At 41.1% G+C, this 15,196-nt stretch overlaps 1 protein-coding gene across 1 annotated transcript in view; it reads right to left on the bottom strand.

Moving 5' to 3' along the window:
* The window catches only part of DIAPH1 (diaphanous related formin 1), an 81,389-nt gene that overhangs the window by 35,894 nt on the left and 30,299 nt on the right, over positions 1 to 15,196 (bottom strand). Inside the window, exons 4-18 of the mRNA XM_087816301.1 lie at positions 15,069 to 15,170; positions 14,604 to 14,734; positions 14,320 to 14,406; positions 13,423 to 13,486; positions 12,175 to 12,314; positions 10,620 to 10,728; positions 10,048 to 10,158; positions 9,756 to 9,874; positions 9,001 to 9,117; positions 8,285 to 8,400; positions 7,709 to 7,773; positions 6,599 to 6,778; positions 5,080 to 5,814; positions 4,127 to 4,241; positions 3,666 to 3,674 (exon numbers count right to left, since the gene is read on the bottom strand). Of these exons, the coding sequence (XP_087672427.1) occupies positions 3,666 to 3,674; positions 4,127 to 4,241; positions 5,080 to 5,814; positions 6,599 to 6,778; positions 7,709 to 7,773; positions 8,285 to 8,400; positions 9,001 to 9,117; positions 9,756 to 9,874; positions 10,048 to 10,158; positions 10,620 to 10,728; positions 12,175 to 12,314; positions 13,423 to 13,486; positions 14,320 to 14,406; positions 14,604 to 14,734; positions 15,069 to 15,170 (2,200 nt within the window). The remainder of the gene's footprint in view (positions 1 to 3,665; positions 3,675 to 4,126; positions 4,242 to 5,079; positions 5,815 to 6,598; positions 6,779 to 7,708; positions 7,774 to 8,284; positions 8,401 to 9,000; positions 9,118 to 9,755; positions 9,875 to 10,047; positions 10,159 to 10,619; positions 10,729 to 12,174; positions 12,315 to 13,422; positions 13,487 to 14,319; positions 14,407 to 14,603; positions 14,735 to 15,068; positions 15,171 to 15,196) is intronic.

Raw genomic sequence — 15,196 nt, 5'->3', positions numbered from 1 at the left:
CTATGATGAAAAAAATTAACTACTGAGCATGTTCAAAAGGAATTAAAAAAGCAGAGTCAACAAAGAGATCATGATAAAAGACTCCTCCTTACTGATCACCACAAGGAAAGTGAGAAAGTGCTAGACATTTTATAGCACTGCCTATCAAATCTGAACTCAAAACAGTCTCTTGGCAATGAATAAATCAACTAAGTAAATTCCTGATTTACAGGAGGTCAAGAGTTCAGAAATAAGAGGGTAACCCTTGAGAGAAAAAAAATGTGTATGAGAACTTGTAGTATAAATTTGAGGACCATCCTCTCTTAGCTCTTCTCTTAGAAAAAGGTGCGTGCCTTCTTGAACCTTAATGAAGCAGTGGCTGAAGGCCTTTAACTATAGGAGGCAGATATGAAGGATAAGGTGGATGTTTTCTTTAATGTCCATTCCTAGAGAAGCTGGCAGGAATATGGGAGCTTTTAGGTAGAAGTAAAATATAAGGGGGATACAGCCATGTTTTACAAATAGCAGACTTGTGTTTAGCAAGCGAGAGAGGAAATAATGCAACATTATGAAAACCTAGTGTCCAAATAACTTCCTCACTGAGACTGGCAACTACTGGGCTAAAATCATCTAAGCATGACTTCTACTAGAATTAGATAAGCATGTCTATGTCTCAAAATGGATTAGTTTTGCTACAGTTGAATATACTGTAATCAGAGCACGGCTCCTTCTCTTCAGCCCTAAATATCCGTTAGCTCACTTTCCCTAAACTAATGCTGCTCCTTTTCTGTACTCCTAAGGGTCACTGTCAATTGAAGGACATCTGTGCCTGAAAGAATGAAGTGGTTGAGGAAGCCAGTGTATCCCTTCTTCCAGCTTTTGTCTGGATCTACGCTTTCAGAAGCTCTCAAGGAAGAGACATGGGGAAGCAGAGAGCTAGAGCAAGGACTTTGGAGTCACACAGTCTGCAGTGTGAACCCTGGCTCTGGCATGTACTATCATTGCCTTGAAACAGTTTTTAACCCACGTCTCTACTTCTTTATCTGAAGATGGAATATTTATAGAGTAGTGAGTACTTATCTGTCATTTAATTATATCATCAATATTAAGACTATGAATGAGAGACTTGGTAACTAAAACTGGTTATTAACTTGAAAAAAATTAAGCAGCAATGTTCTAAAATGTTGTAACGGATATGTTTAAAGTACCAGAAGCAAAGTAAACCTTGCTTTCACACTGGCCTCTGAAGTTTCTAGAACCTGAAATTCCTTACCTGATAAAAACCTAAACTCTAAAAAGACAAGTCTTTTTTATGAAAGTGTTCTTTTTTGGACATGTTGTAAGGAAGGGGGCCACTTGGGAACTGTCTGTATTGAGTATGCCAGCCTGTGCACCAAGAGAGGGAAGCTCAAAACTGCATCAGGAAAGACAACACAAGTTAGTTACCCCAATCACAGTGGGTGTTACACATGGCATTGGGTCCATATGCAGCACTTCTATCTGCCACCTGATGCCCAAGCATACAATATCAAAGCAACTATTCTGTCCCCAAGAAACACACCTTAGAACAAGCCCCTTCAAATACTGCTTGTATCACCACAGATTTACAAAGTGACTCAAAGAGAAAGAAAGCAAGAAAACGTAGACGAGAAAGATAAATCAGACAATACTGAAGTCAGTAAAGCACTGAAAATCCCAAGAAGAAACAATTTGGTAAAGGAGAAGTGTTTGTTCCTTGGAGGAAAATGGTTGAAAACAGATGTAGTAGCATGGCTGACGAGAGCAGGAAGGCTTTGTTGCATCTGAGTGTTACACATAACTATTAGAGGGGTAAACAGTTGATTTTACTTATGACTATAGTTGACAGGAAAAAAATCTCTTCTATGAATTTCTTAAAATGACTAAGATTTAGGATGTCTGGAAAATTGCTCATGATTTTAAAATGTTCAAGAAAACCTTCTCTAGTGCTTTGCAATGAAAATACGGGGAAATTAAGACAGTGTGCCAATTTAACACCTGAAAGTCCTACCTAAAAGTAAAGATATTTAAAGACTAGAATAAAATAAAGACCAGTCAGAAATTTCCTTCCTCAAAACAGCAGCAATCTAGTGATGATTATTACTACATGAAAATCAATACCGTCACTAAACGAAATTGACAAATTCATGTTTACTCTTTTCAGATTAAGATACAGAGATATCTAAGAATTTAAGTGGGGGGGGAGGGAGCCACAGCTGTTAGGAAGTTAGAATCTTTGATAAACAGAAAGTAGTTTCCAGGGCCAAAGTTAAGAGCTGAAGGGGCATTAAAACATTTGATTACAAGGTTGAAAATAACAAAAGATGCAATAGGTCTTGGTTGGGTATTTTAAAACACTACAGACCAATTTACGGTAGGAATCTAATGCAAAGGAAAACCTCTAAGCTGCGGGAAACCCCACTACGATCAATGAAAAGAGAAATGTACATGATAAAAGAAGGGGGGGGGAGGAGAGGGCCCAGGCAGTGTTACCTGCAGTAGCACTAGCAGACCAGTCACAAGAAAGGGACTCGTGTCAGAGGCCAACACAGGGATAGATTCTGTAAACTTGAAAATTAGCAAATCATTTTATTTTGACTTTCCCTGTGAATTAGTCTTTGTTGATGTACTATAGTAGTGTAAGTGATCATTATCACAGCATTTTTAATTAAGAAGGTAGAAGTAATTCCCTGAGCTGGACTTTAGTTTAAAAGGTGATAGTTCTCTTAGAAGACAAAGTATTTTTGCCATGAAAGCTAGGGCAAAGCTAAGACAGGCCTGAGCACTGTGATCTTACACTTCTAGATACCCACATGTAACGAAGGGCCACGAAAGGCACCTAGCAATCTCTTAGGCTCCTTATTAGAACAAAGTGTAGTCTGGTCCCATTACAGTATTTAAAAAAATAATAATAATTGTCTTTAAAAATGCTTATTTACTGGGCAGGGGGGTGGGAAGAAATGCTCCAAAGTTGGAGCATTTCATCACTAGGGTCATAATAAACCTCTAAATAAACAGAAAAGCTAGGAGAAGGTGAAAATATAAAATTATCACAAGGCATATTAAGGGAGCACAAAAAAACACAAGAATTAGGGAGTAAAAAAGAGAGCAAAAAAGATGAGCAATTCTAAAATAAAGGTGAAGATATGAAGATGAAAAAAAGCAAGAATTTATTTTAAAAAAGCAGACAAGAATTTATATTTTAAAAAACACACAAAACAGACCAAAAGTCAAGACTCCTGGGTCTGGTCATATAACCTTGGGCAAGCTACCTAACTATTCAATTCATATATTCTAAGAGTGGAGAGAATACACATCCTGCCTGTCTCATAAGGCTTCTTTGCAGGTCAAATAGGGTAAAGCAATGTTTGAAAACTGTAAAGGCAACACAAATGTAAGATGATGATATTATTACTTAATTTGTCCCTCATCTTCCAAAGAAAGAATAAGTATATGGTAGCTTAATTTTCTCCCCTGTTAGTTAACATCACAGCTACTGGTCCTCCTATACTCTAAAAAAAAACACACACACACAAAAAAACTAACAAAGGAGAGATCAACCCCTCGATCTCTAGTCTCAGTTTTCTAAAGAGAAATTCTTTTAAATCTGTTTCATTTTTTCTCTAACATTCAAGAGACCCAAATAAAAGGCTCTTCTACAATCTTACCTTTTGATGCTGCAGGAGCAAAGGGCCAGGAAGGAGAAAAGCACCAGATATTGGGGGGGAAATGGAAGAAAGAGAAAGAATCATACATGGTTCGTTGTTATTGTAGATAGTCATTGAACCACCTGACCTATAAAGGCTCTGCCCAACCCTTATCAATTATGTATGTAGGTCTGGAGATAGTACCACAAGGCAGTACCAGAATTGGTTCAAGAGCATATCAAAATGGGCCCAGACTGAGCTTTCACCTTACTCTCATATCCCCACAAGTTATAATGATGTAAAATGCCTGCATGCAAAAAAAATAAAAAAAACCTGGGGGGGAAAATACCCACCTACATGCAACTGTTCTCTTTCCCAAACTCAGCATCCCCAGAATATAAACCCCACCTCTCTTCAACCCTCACCCAAAGGATATTCTAAATCCTACACTGGCCCTTTGCATGAAAGAGGAAGGGACTCACCCTTGGTCTGGGCAGAGAAGGCATGTGTAAGTTTGGCGAAAAGTTCACTGTTCTCAAAGCGGTCCTCCTTCACCTTGGTCCAGAAGCAGTCCTGGGAAAGGTCCTCAGCGACAAACTGTGGATACAGGCAGGTGTTTAGAGTTCCTAAGCTGAGCTCTGTACCTTCCGTCCTAGAAAACCGGTTAAGGTGCGAGAGATGGCTGGCCAGTTATTAGCACCGTCACACCAGAATCAGGCTGACCTTCCACACAGACAGCAGCTGTGCTCTTCATGATGAAATCAGATGATGCTTCAGTGCATGTGCTGATGATTATTCAAATTATGCTTTGTACCCTCCTCCTAACCTCAAGTCCACTAGTTTTAGAAGCACTAGGCTTTATTTTCACATCTGCTCTTGTTCTACATTAAATATTTTCCCATCAGTTTGGTTAACTGTGCCAAATTTGTTCATTTTATAATTCCTAAACTCTATTTTAACTTGGTTTCTGGAAGCAAAAGGCTGATGCAGAATCACAGGGGTCTCAAACACATAGTGGGAACAGTACTGTGCTACGCAAACATACCCGGAACAACTCATTTACTAGAGAGTGGAGGTAGGGGCTGTATCCATAAATCCATTACTTGAGATCAGCAAAATTATCAGTAGCTTGCAGATTGGTGAAACAACTATTGTCAAACTGTGTGTTACCCTGGCACTCATATTCTCAAAGGCCAAAAATACTAACTTAAGTTTAGGTTTTGTAGCAGAGTTTGGGCTCAAAGAACTCTCCAAAGTGATGTCTAGCATATAGGAGATGCTAATACCTGCCGAATACACATATGCATGAGGGGCAGTAAACACAGAAAGATGTGAGCCACAAGAAGGGGAAGGCCAACCATGCGCGAAGTACAAAGTAGGAGAGTGAAGTGGTCTCTGCAGATGTACTGATGAAGAAATGGACAAAAATTCTCACCTTGGACCAGTTTGGCCTCCGGAGCTGCACCTCTGGCTTATAAAGCTTCTTTGGGGTTAATCCATATGGCAGAACTGGGGCTGCAGGAACTCCAAATCCAAAAGGGGGAGGAGGAGGCATACCCATTCCAGGTGGAGGTGGAGGAATACCAGGGCCTCCAGGAAATGGAGGGGGTGGGGGGATTCCTGGACCACCAGGAAGAGGGGGAGGGGGAGGCAGCATTCCTGGTCCTCCAGGCAAGGGAGGAGGAGGTGGGGGGATGCCAGCACCCCCAGGCAAAGGAGGGGGTGGGGGGATGCCAGCACCCCCAGGCAAAGGAGGAGGTGGGGGGATGGCAGAACACCCAGGCAAAGGAGGGGGTGGGGGGATGGCAGCCTCCCCAGGCAAAGGAGGGGGTGGGGGAATGGCAGCCTCCCCAGGCAAAGGAGGGGGTGGGGGGATGGCAGCCTCCCCAGGCAAAGGAGGGGGTGGGGGAATGGCAGCCTCCCCAGGCAAAGGAGGTGATTGGGGGGTATAAACACCACCAGGTAAAGGCGGAGGAGGTGGTGGAGGAGGAATAATGGTACCACCCCCAGGAAGAGGAGGTGGGGGTGGAATAACAGTGCCAGAGTCGCCAGGTAAAGGAGGGGCAGGGGGAACAGTAGCACTGCTGGGAGGGGCTACAGCAGTAACAGCAGCAGAGAGAGAAGCCATTTCTTTCTTGGCATCTTCCAGCTCCTTGGACAGCTTGGCAACCTAGAAAAACAACATCAATGAGAGTATACTTCTCACCCCACCTCAGGGACAACTGTGGCTTGAAGGGACCTAAGAAATTACTTAATCCCAACTTCTCATTTTATACATGAAGGGTGTGAAAGGAGACAGACATGAAATGATTCAACTAAAGTCACATAGCTATTTAGTGACAAGGTGAAATTCAAGTTCAGGTCTTCATGTTCTTAGTTCAGCACGCTTTGCATTAAAAAGGGAACTTCAACATTTATGTTAAACTCTCCCTTTGATTAGAAAATACAAAGATCAAGTAAATCAAATATTCTAGTAACATAATTAACACATGTACTATACAGGTAATTATATAATCACATAAGTGATCAAGTTTATCAGATATCACAGATCATTCAAATATTTGTAACTGCAGAGAGAGTGTATAAGGACAAATATCTCCAGAGATGACAAATAGGAGAAAATAAACAAATATGAGAACAATTTATTTAGTTTCTACTCCTAAATTTATTAGAAGAGTATCATCTTTATTTCTTGGTAGTACTGCGACTTATTTTATTCTATGTTGTTCAGTATTTTTCAAATTTTCTATCTTATGTATTACTTATCCCCAAAACAAAACAAGCAAACAAATGAAAAAAGTAAAAGATTTTAAAAATATACACTATCTGAATAGATTACCTACTAGTAGCTGAACCCTCCCTAGGAGTAAGATGACTCCTGCTACAAGACAGGCTCATCCTGCGGCTGCTGATGGCAGTTGCCGGTCCCTCTGCCTTCCCAGTGCGGACGTTACCTCTCCTGTGAGCTGAGACACCTCTGCCTCCAGGTCCTGTTTCTCTGTAGCCACCTGCTGCTTCTCAGAACCCAGTGCATCCTTTTCTCCCTGAAGATCCTGGAGCTTCTGCTCGAAGTCACTTTCCATCTTTTTCATTTCCACCTGTAGCTCATGTCGGGCTGTTAGCTCTAAGTCCAGCTAAAGGAGAAAGGAAGCAGGCCTCCAGTAAGCTATCTCAGCAAGAAGCACAGCGCTATTTCCACAATTTACTGTTTTGTGCCAATCTTTGATCTACAGAGATCACTGGCCCAGGGACTGCCTGGGAGGAAAAGAGCACCATGATTTTGACCTGAAAATCATGGATAAAGGAGGGAGGAATTAGGGACCATTTCCATAGTTAATCTATTTTTGGAGTTATAATATAAAACCCCCCTCCCCCACAAACTAAAGATTTTAAAGGCATTTAACCAGGACAGCCATGGCATATAATCCCAGTAGTCTCTAGGGTCAAAACCTATCAACCGCAAAAGTCATCCTTAGCAACTGAAGAAAAAAGGGGAATTCAGACATATTACAGTTCCTATTGTTCCAGGGATAAGAGGCCTGAGGTGCCACGTAAATCTCAGAGTGCTTCAGTATTATATGAGTGACATCTGTCTTTCCTGTCCTGCCCAGGGCTCCAAGAACTGTGCAAACTCACACTAACTAGCTCCTCATGATCACATTCACATCACTTTTTCCACTGGGTAACCTACACCAGAAAGTTTCCCCCAGGAACTGCTATTGTGTGCTGAATGCTTGCAAAATATCTCAGGTATGTTTCACATGTTAGAAATACCAGAATCCTTACCAGGGGTGGGGAACCTTTTTTCTGCCAAGGGCAGAAAATATCCATTTAGATATTTATAGCATCATTCTCGGGCCATACAAAATTATCAACTTAAAAATTAGGTATAAAAAAAGCTCCTAGATTTACTGAATTTCAAGTTCCACTTGCAGTTGCCTTGGCAGGGCCAGACCAAATGATTTCATATATGGCCCATGGGCTGGACATTCCCCATCCCTGCCTCAGACAATGAATGGTATACCATGATTAAAAAAAATTTTTTTTTAATTTCTCACACGCACCTTTTTTTCCAGCTCTGTAGCTTTGGCTTCAGATTTCTCTACCTTTGTTTTATCAATCATTTGATCTGAAAAGAAGAAGAGTCACAAAGTAAAGCTCCCAATTCTTATTTTCCCCTCTCACTATCTAAGTCCTTCCATATAACCACAGGGCAGTCTTTGGTCCTTTTGTTTACTTGCATTGCCCTTCTTAATGTTCTGCACTAAATAAAGAAATGAGACTTTCAGTTAAGTTCAATATAAAATTCCTGAGCGCATTAGGGCCACCATGCTGGATGGCATGGAGAATGCCTACAAGTCTTACTTATGAATCTCTGAGACCAGCAAAAGCCCTAGCTTATAGCTGAAGTCCCTTCAAAAGGTGGGCTTGTGTGAGAAGGGGTTAAATTTTTAGAATTATGGAGAAATAAACTAAAGGCCTATATATTCTTAACATAGATATTGGTTAACAACTAAGAAAGGGCCAGAATGGAAATACCTGGGGACCAGAAAGATATCTTCTCTGAAATTTTCACTGAAAGATGCAAAATGAAAGGTAGAAGCAATATTTTAAGGAACCAGACAGATGAATACACTTACCAATCAATCCCTCAACATCAATCTGGAGGTGCCGGCACTTGAAGTCAGGATCAGCCCCATTCTTGTGCAAAACTATCTGAGAAATACATTCTTCAATCAACCTATAGTACTGCGGTCTGTGGAAGAAATAAAACAAGGTTATGAAGGAAAGCCATAATATAATTTTCGGAAGTATTCAGGACCAAGAAAAGGTAACTGCTTTGACAATAGAGGGACCCGAGGATAAATGTTTTGGAAAACACCTTTTCATAAAACTAACAGAAGTATCACTACCATGCTAAGAAACCCCCTCTTCCACATCAGGTATCCCATCTATTTCAAATAATCAAAACTTCTTGCCATCTGCCTCCGAGTGCCAATCCTTTCCCAATCCAGAAACTCAGGCTTGATTCTTCCTGTCAACGGACAGTACTATTGCTAACTCCCTACTCTGGGCAGCCTAAAAGAGCTTTCAGTCTCCCTCCCTTTGCTGTCATCTTCATTCTGCCCTACCGAAAAGGAAGGGCATTTCACCTTGTACACTCTGACCTCTTCCACAGAGATGTCTTTCAGCTGGATTAGAGGGACCACTGACAACTCCCTTTATATCTATGACTAAAAATGAAACCTAATCCTTGTCTTTTCTTTTTCCCTTTACAGACAATCTTTGAACTTAAGGATTCTGCTCTTTCCACTTAGGCTAGAATTTGAAACTTCCCACAGGTATGCCATCTCACCTGGCCTCATAGTCGTTCCGGACCAAGAGCAGGTGCTGCAGAATGGACAGGAAGTATGGCTCTGCCCTTGAATCCTTCACTGTGTTTAAGAGAATCTGGAAGACGTCGCTGACGTCAGTAGGAAGGGGAGAAGCTAAGGAAAGTAGTATTTGGACGCTATAGCAGGTGGCTTGCCCAACTCTTGGGGAAAGTAGCAAGACGCTCTCCTATTCTAACAGCTGTTCTTCCTGTAAATATTGCCTGCAACTTTTAGCTTTATAAACTTCCTTTAGCAGGAGACCAGTGAGCGGGTGGTCCTATACAGAGATAGAGGCCTGTGAGTATTTGGCTTGCAGATCAATCAGTGACAGAAACTAAAAGATAACTGCCTCAAAGTCACTTGTGGCAAGTATCAATAGGTACCAAATTATTCCTTCTGTCAGTCTCAGGAATACATATAAGGAAGCAAATTATAAGCCCACTCCCTGGCTTGTATATGGTCTCTAAAAACCAACTCTATGTCTTAGTGAACTAAGCTATTGTGTTCTAGGAGGTCTATACTAATTCTAAGGGATGCTTCCATGCTAAACAACCCTCAATTCACCTTTCCTAACTTCCCTTGTCCATGTTGAGGTAAATAAATTCAACAGCAATCAAAAGACACCTGCCTTATCTACTGAGAAGACAGGCAAGCTGATGTCATCACCCCACACCATTCCATGAAGGGATCTACAACTGAATATCTCCTGTCTTCGACCCAGTCAGTAAAAGGATATTCCATCTCCATTCGAATGTCATCAAGCCGTCCCTTCAGGTCATAGGAATCTTCATCCCCTTGCTCATCAAACACAGTTAGTTGCACTTTCATATCATCATTTTCAATCTTCCGAAGATCCTGTCCATGACAAAAATAAAAGTCAGGGAACCCAGAAGTGTCCTATGCTGACTAAAAACCCAAGCCTTTCAACCTGGTTTTTAAATTGAAAACCCAAGTTATCCCTGGGCTGACTGGGCTATAAGAGCACGAAGGAATCATCCCAGCCTTCCTAATGGAGGGCTGCATCTTACCTGCAACACGTGATGCAGCCCCAAGCGCATCAGTTCACTTCGGATATGGACTCGGAAGTCAAGTTCTTCAGCTGGTGTGATGAGAGCATTCATCAGCTGTAGGCATCCCACCTAAAATAAAAACATTCAGCAGCTATGTCAGTGTTAACTCCTAGATATCAAGATTTCATTCTCTCTACATGCATTCTGAGGACCCCAAATACAACCTAGAAAATGTAGTACAGGACTAGAAAAATGACTTTCTGCTGGAGCAATAAGACCTGGTTTGAGCACAGGCCTGGAGAGCTCAGAGGCCTAAACAATTCCAAGAATTTGATGGTATACTTTGCTCTAGGCCTTGGTTTTCCTAACTTATAAATAGATACCATGCCTTTTTCCCATCTCAAAGTGAGGAACAGCTCTATCTCTGCCTGCTTGGAGAGGAGGATAATCATTTTCCTTTCCTAACAAATTCTGAAATATAAAATACATAGCTGGGAACGATACCATGTGCTCTATTAAAAGGTCAAATGAACTTAAGTCCTTCCATGTTGAATTCTACTGCTGGGCCCAGTTTCAGCGGATATACATGCCTTGAGTGCAATGGAGGTCCCACTTTTTAATCCATCCAGCAGCGGCTGGAAGCGTTCCACCTCATCCATCTCAGCTCTTTCTGTCATTGCCTCCAAAACCCTTTCATTCCTGCCCAGGAGAAAAGAAAGGGAGAAAATTGCCCAGGGGCTCTGACTCAGACATGCATAGCAGGTAAGATTATGCAGGGACACAGATCACTTAGGAAACGGAACACTATCAGCGTTCCGGATTTCTCACACTATTCTCCTCATCACCTGGAACGAGGGCCAGGATCATCTCTTCAGAAAAATGTGCCTTAAAACCCATCCCCAGACTCCTATCTATAAATACAAAATTAAGACCTCTGTTCTATGGACTAGAAATTGGTACAGCTTTTGGCGGGGGGCATTTAATAATACCAATTTTGAATGCATATAACATTTGGCCTATTTCTAGAAATCTATCAAACATAAATGAATAAATGTGAAAGAATATATGTACAAGGATGTTCATTATGGCATCATTTGTAACAGTAAAATTTCTTATCACCTAGAGCAAGAGCCAGATAGGCTTTAAAAAAAGAAAGTCTACCTAAAAGTCTAGCAATGGAAGAATTGTTAAATAAATTATGGGACACACATACTACAGACTGCTAAATAGCCACTAAAGATATCTATAAAGGTTCACATAAAAGGATGTCCAAGATCTACTGCTAAATAAAAAGAAACAAGCTGAAAAAAAATTAATGACATGATTTAGCTTTTGTTAAACCCCTCCACAAAAAATAAAAATCTATCCTATACGTGCAATTGGTTTTATAGGCGTAAGCCATCTTCCCTTAGTTCTAGAATACCATCTTTTGGAGTTGTATATATCTTAGAATCTAGGAAATGCAATATATTTTTCTGTGCTAGAAAAAGGTCTATGAGACTGTACCAAGCCATTAACAGTGGTTATCTCTGCAGAATAGGATTTGCCAAAAGCATAAGGCTGTTAAGTTTTACTTTATATACTTCTGTATTATTTGCACTTCAAAAATAGTGTTGTGTTGCTTCTGAATTTTTTTTAAATATGGAAAAAGCAGCCCTTGTCCTAGACAATACAGACATTAATGGAGATCTAGGAGCTATCCAGCTATACCTCTGATAACCAGTGGTACATTCAGGATAGCCCCCAGCACCTAACAATCTTCCTTAAGAATTAAGATTCAGTGTTCACATCTGAGAAGAAACAGTCTTTCCTAGAATTTAAGACCAAGTGGCCACCCAAGCAACTCAATTTTCCTCTAGACTGGGGAAGATGGTAAGAGAATGGAGAGCCCGGCCAGTGTGGCTCAGTAGTTGAATGTCAACCCATGAACCAAGAAGACCCTGGTGCGATTCTCGGTGAGGGCACAGGCCCTGCTTGTGGGCTCGATCCCCAGTAGGGGGCATGCAGGAGGCAGCCGATGGATATTTTTCTCATCAATGTTTCTATCTCTCCCTCTCCCATCCTATCTCTCTCTAAAATCAATAAAAACATTTTTTTTTTTTAAAAGAGAGAGAATGGAGGAGAGAAAGAATTCCAGTCACATACATGTCCTCTGGCTGTGGTAGGATACAAAGAGCAGAAAGCAGCTTAGCTGCATCAATCATCATGTTGGGAACAGCAGGATCCATGGCTCTGACCAGCAGCAGGATTCCTTCTTCCGTCTCTAACATGGTCTTGATTCCAAACTGGTAGGACAAGAACAGAAAAGGGAGGCTTAAAGATGACAGCATCTAACATGGGACAAGTTCAGGAGCCATTATGGGTTGAATGGTATTTCCCTCCAAAATTCATACTTTGCAGTTTTAACTCCCAGTACCTCAGAATGTGATTTTATTTGGACATAGGGCCATTGGCAAATGTAATTAGTTATTACAACAAGGTCATATTGGAGTAGGGTGGGTCCTTAATCCAACCACTGTTACCGTATAAAAAAAGGAAATGTGGGCATAGACATGCACACAGGGAGGATGCCATGTGAACATGAAGGCAGAGGTTGGGGTGATGTATCTACAAGTCACGGAATGCCAAATATTGCCAGAAGCTAGGATACAAGCATGGGACATACTTTCCCTCACAGCTTTCAGAAGGAACCTACCCTGCCAACACCTTGCTCTTGGACTTATAGCCTCCAAAACTGTGAGACAATAAATTTCTGTTAAGACACCCAATTTGTAGTATTTTGTTACAGCAACCCTAGCAAACTAATATAGGGGTAGAATACTTTTCCCAATAGAGCTCAACAGAAACTAGCATAGCAAGATAATTTTCTAGTAGATACAAAACAAAATTCTGTCTTCCAAGAGTAAAAATCTTGAATTTTTATGTTTCTTTTTAATGCCCCTCCCAACCCAATGGAATAAGTTAATTATAACAAAATTAAACAGTGAGGAAGACAGATTTGCACTCAGGAATGAATAAGCATGAGCTCCCTGGGTTTAAATACTAAAAAAAAATAAGAAGAAAAAAAAAGATTCTACAGTATGACTATCTGGGGGGAAAAACCCAAACATAAACCTTTCAGAAACAATAACTACAAGTCAGAAATTCAAGAATTAGCAAAAGAAACTATAAAAAGAGAAACAAAATTGAGCCTACTCTCTGAAACAAACATGGGAACTGGAGGAAAAGGGTCCAAAGAAGCATATATATGTGGCAATCAAAAAGTTGTAATACTAAAAGGGAAAGCTGGAAATCTTAAACCTCATTTTCCTAGGACTTTTGTGGAGTATGCCAATAGACGAGAAAGAATAGGGGTCATCATGGAGGCTGGAATGAAAATGGAAAAAATCTCACCTTGTTGTTCATAAAAGCTTTCAAGCAGCGAATGATCTCATGCTTGTTACGGCTGTCGTAGCTCCTGCACATAGAAGACATAATCACTGAAGTCCCTTTATTCTATACCCCTCTCCCATTTCACTTTTCAATCTTGCAAACAAGGGTCTCAGGAACATCCCCAACTAGTAGCTGAGTAAATTCTACCCCACGGCACTTTGCCCTGAAACACTGGCAAAAACAGGCAGCTGAAGAAGGATCCCCACCAAAGACCTTTGGTTAATCCTCTCGAAATCCAAGATTTAGTATTACATTAAAATTTCCCATTAATTCCTTCTGGCTAAGTGCTAAATTCTATCAGGATAACACCCCATCTACTACTGCTTGCCTCACTACTTCAAAGGTCTGAAGTCTGTGTTCAGGGTGTATAGGCCCTGGGTTTTGTTTTGGAAAGATTCCAGGAAGTAAAGAAGCTGCTTTGGGTGAGGCTGGCTTCAAGGTAAGCTAATTCAAGATTTCCCAGAATTATTCTAACCCTGAAGAAACTAGTCATAAAACTAGTTCCAAACTGACGAAGTGTATAATAAGTTTCCAAATGAGATAGGACGCAGATCAGATCACGGGAGCTCTGGACTAAATATCAGACCCTATTTCCTACATAAGTCCCTCGGTTGAGATTCATAATCTTATGTGGTATATTTCCTGTGTCACCATGAAATTTAAGTTCCTTCTCTCTTTCCTATATCTATAATCATCACTCATCCTCTCGTCACCCCTAGGATAATCCCCATTCTCAGCTAACAGCATATTCCCCTAGTCCATAACTTTACATTTAACTGCTATTTTCTCCTTGAAATAAAATAGCCAAGTCCCCTACCACCCTCCACCTAGAAGATGTCAAAACTTCAGAGTTCTTACCCAGGAGTCTCCTCTTTCTCATCATGGAGTCGTTTAAGGATGTCTAACAAGGAGGCCAGGCCCTCAGCACCAAATGTTTGTACCCAGCTGTAAGGAACAGACAGAGACAATGCAATATTAAATCAAATCAATAAATTTGTCTGCACAAAAACAAAGTTTATCCTGGCAACTCCTTACTCCCTATCCAGAACATTCTCATATTTCCCTGACTCCTGGATCTTCAATCCCCACCAGTGAACTCTAACCCTGGGCTCTTGCTCCTGATACCACCTCAGAATTCTCACCTGACAGGGTTGTTGTTGAGGGAGACACGGAGGGACTCCAGGCAGCTGAGCAGAGACATATCCCGCAAGCCTGACCTCAACTCCTGAATGTACATCATGGGAGACCGAGAGCTCTCCTTTTGGCTCATGCCCTAGACAGGAGCATATAGAGAGATTAGTAAACCCTGGACCTAATCACAAATTGGACTAGTATTAGTCAATACAGCTTAAATAATATCAAGGCAGATACCCATCACACTTACCAACAAACTGTGAGACTCAGAATTTCCCATCCCACTCCCCATGTACACTTCATGAAAATTGAATCAGACAAAAGTATGTGAGAGTAATTTGGGTGAAAGTGTGAAAAGAGTAGCCTTCTGTAACAGAATGAGGCAGCACTGATGCAGACACAAAATGTTCTAGGAAACAGGTCCGAGATAAGGGCACTGTCTCTATGTCAGAGGTACCCGCCCCCGAACTCACAGCCTTGGAGGTGTGCAAGTATTGGGACACCATCTCCCTCTTGATAATAATGTCCTTCTCCCTCAAGGGCTGCTGTTTCTCTTCATTCAGATTCATATCCACCTAGAAGAATGGGAAAATGGAAAAAG

Source organism: Miniopterus natalensis, chromosome 4 (assembly GCF_054644295.1).
Source record: "Miniopterus natalensis isolate mMinNat1 chromosome 4, mMinNat1.hap1, whole genome shotgun sequence".
Classification (NCBI taxonomy): domain Eukaryota; kingdom Metazoa; phylum Chordata; class Mammalia; order Chiroptera; family Miniopteridae; genus Miniopterus; species Miniopterus natalensis.
The sequence above is the reverse complement of the archived record's forward strand: the minus strand, read 5'-3'. Positions and strand labels throughout refer to the sequence as shown.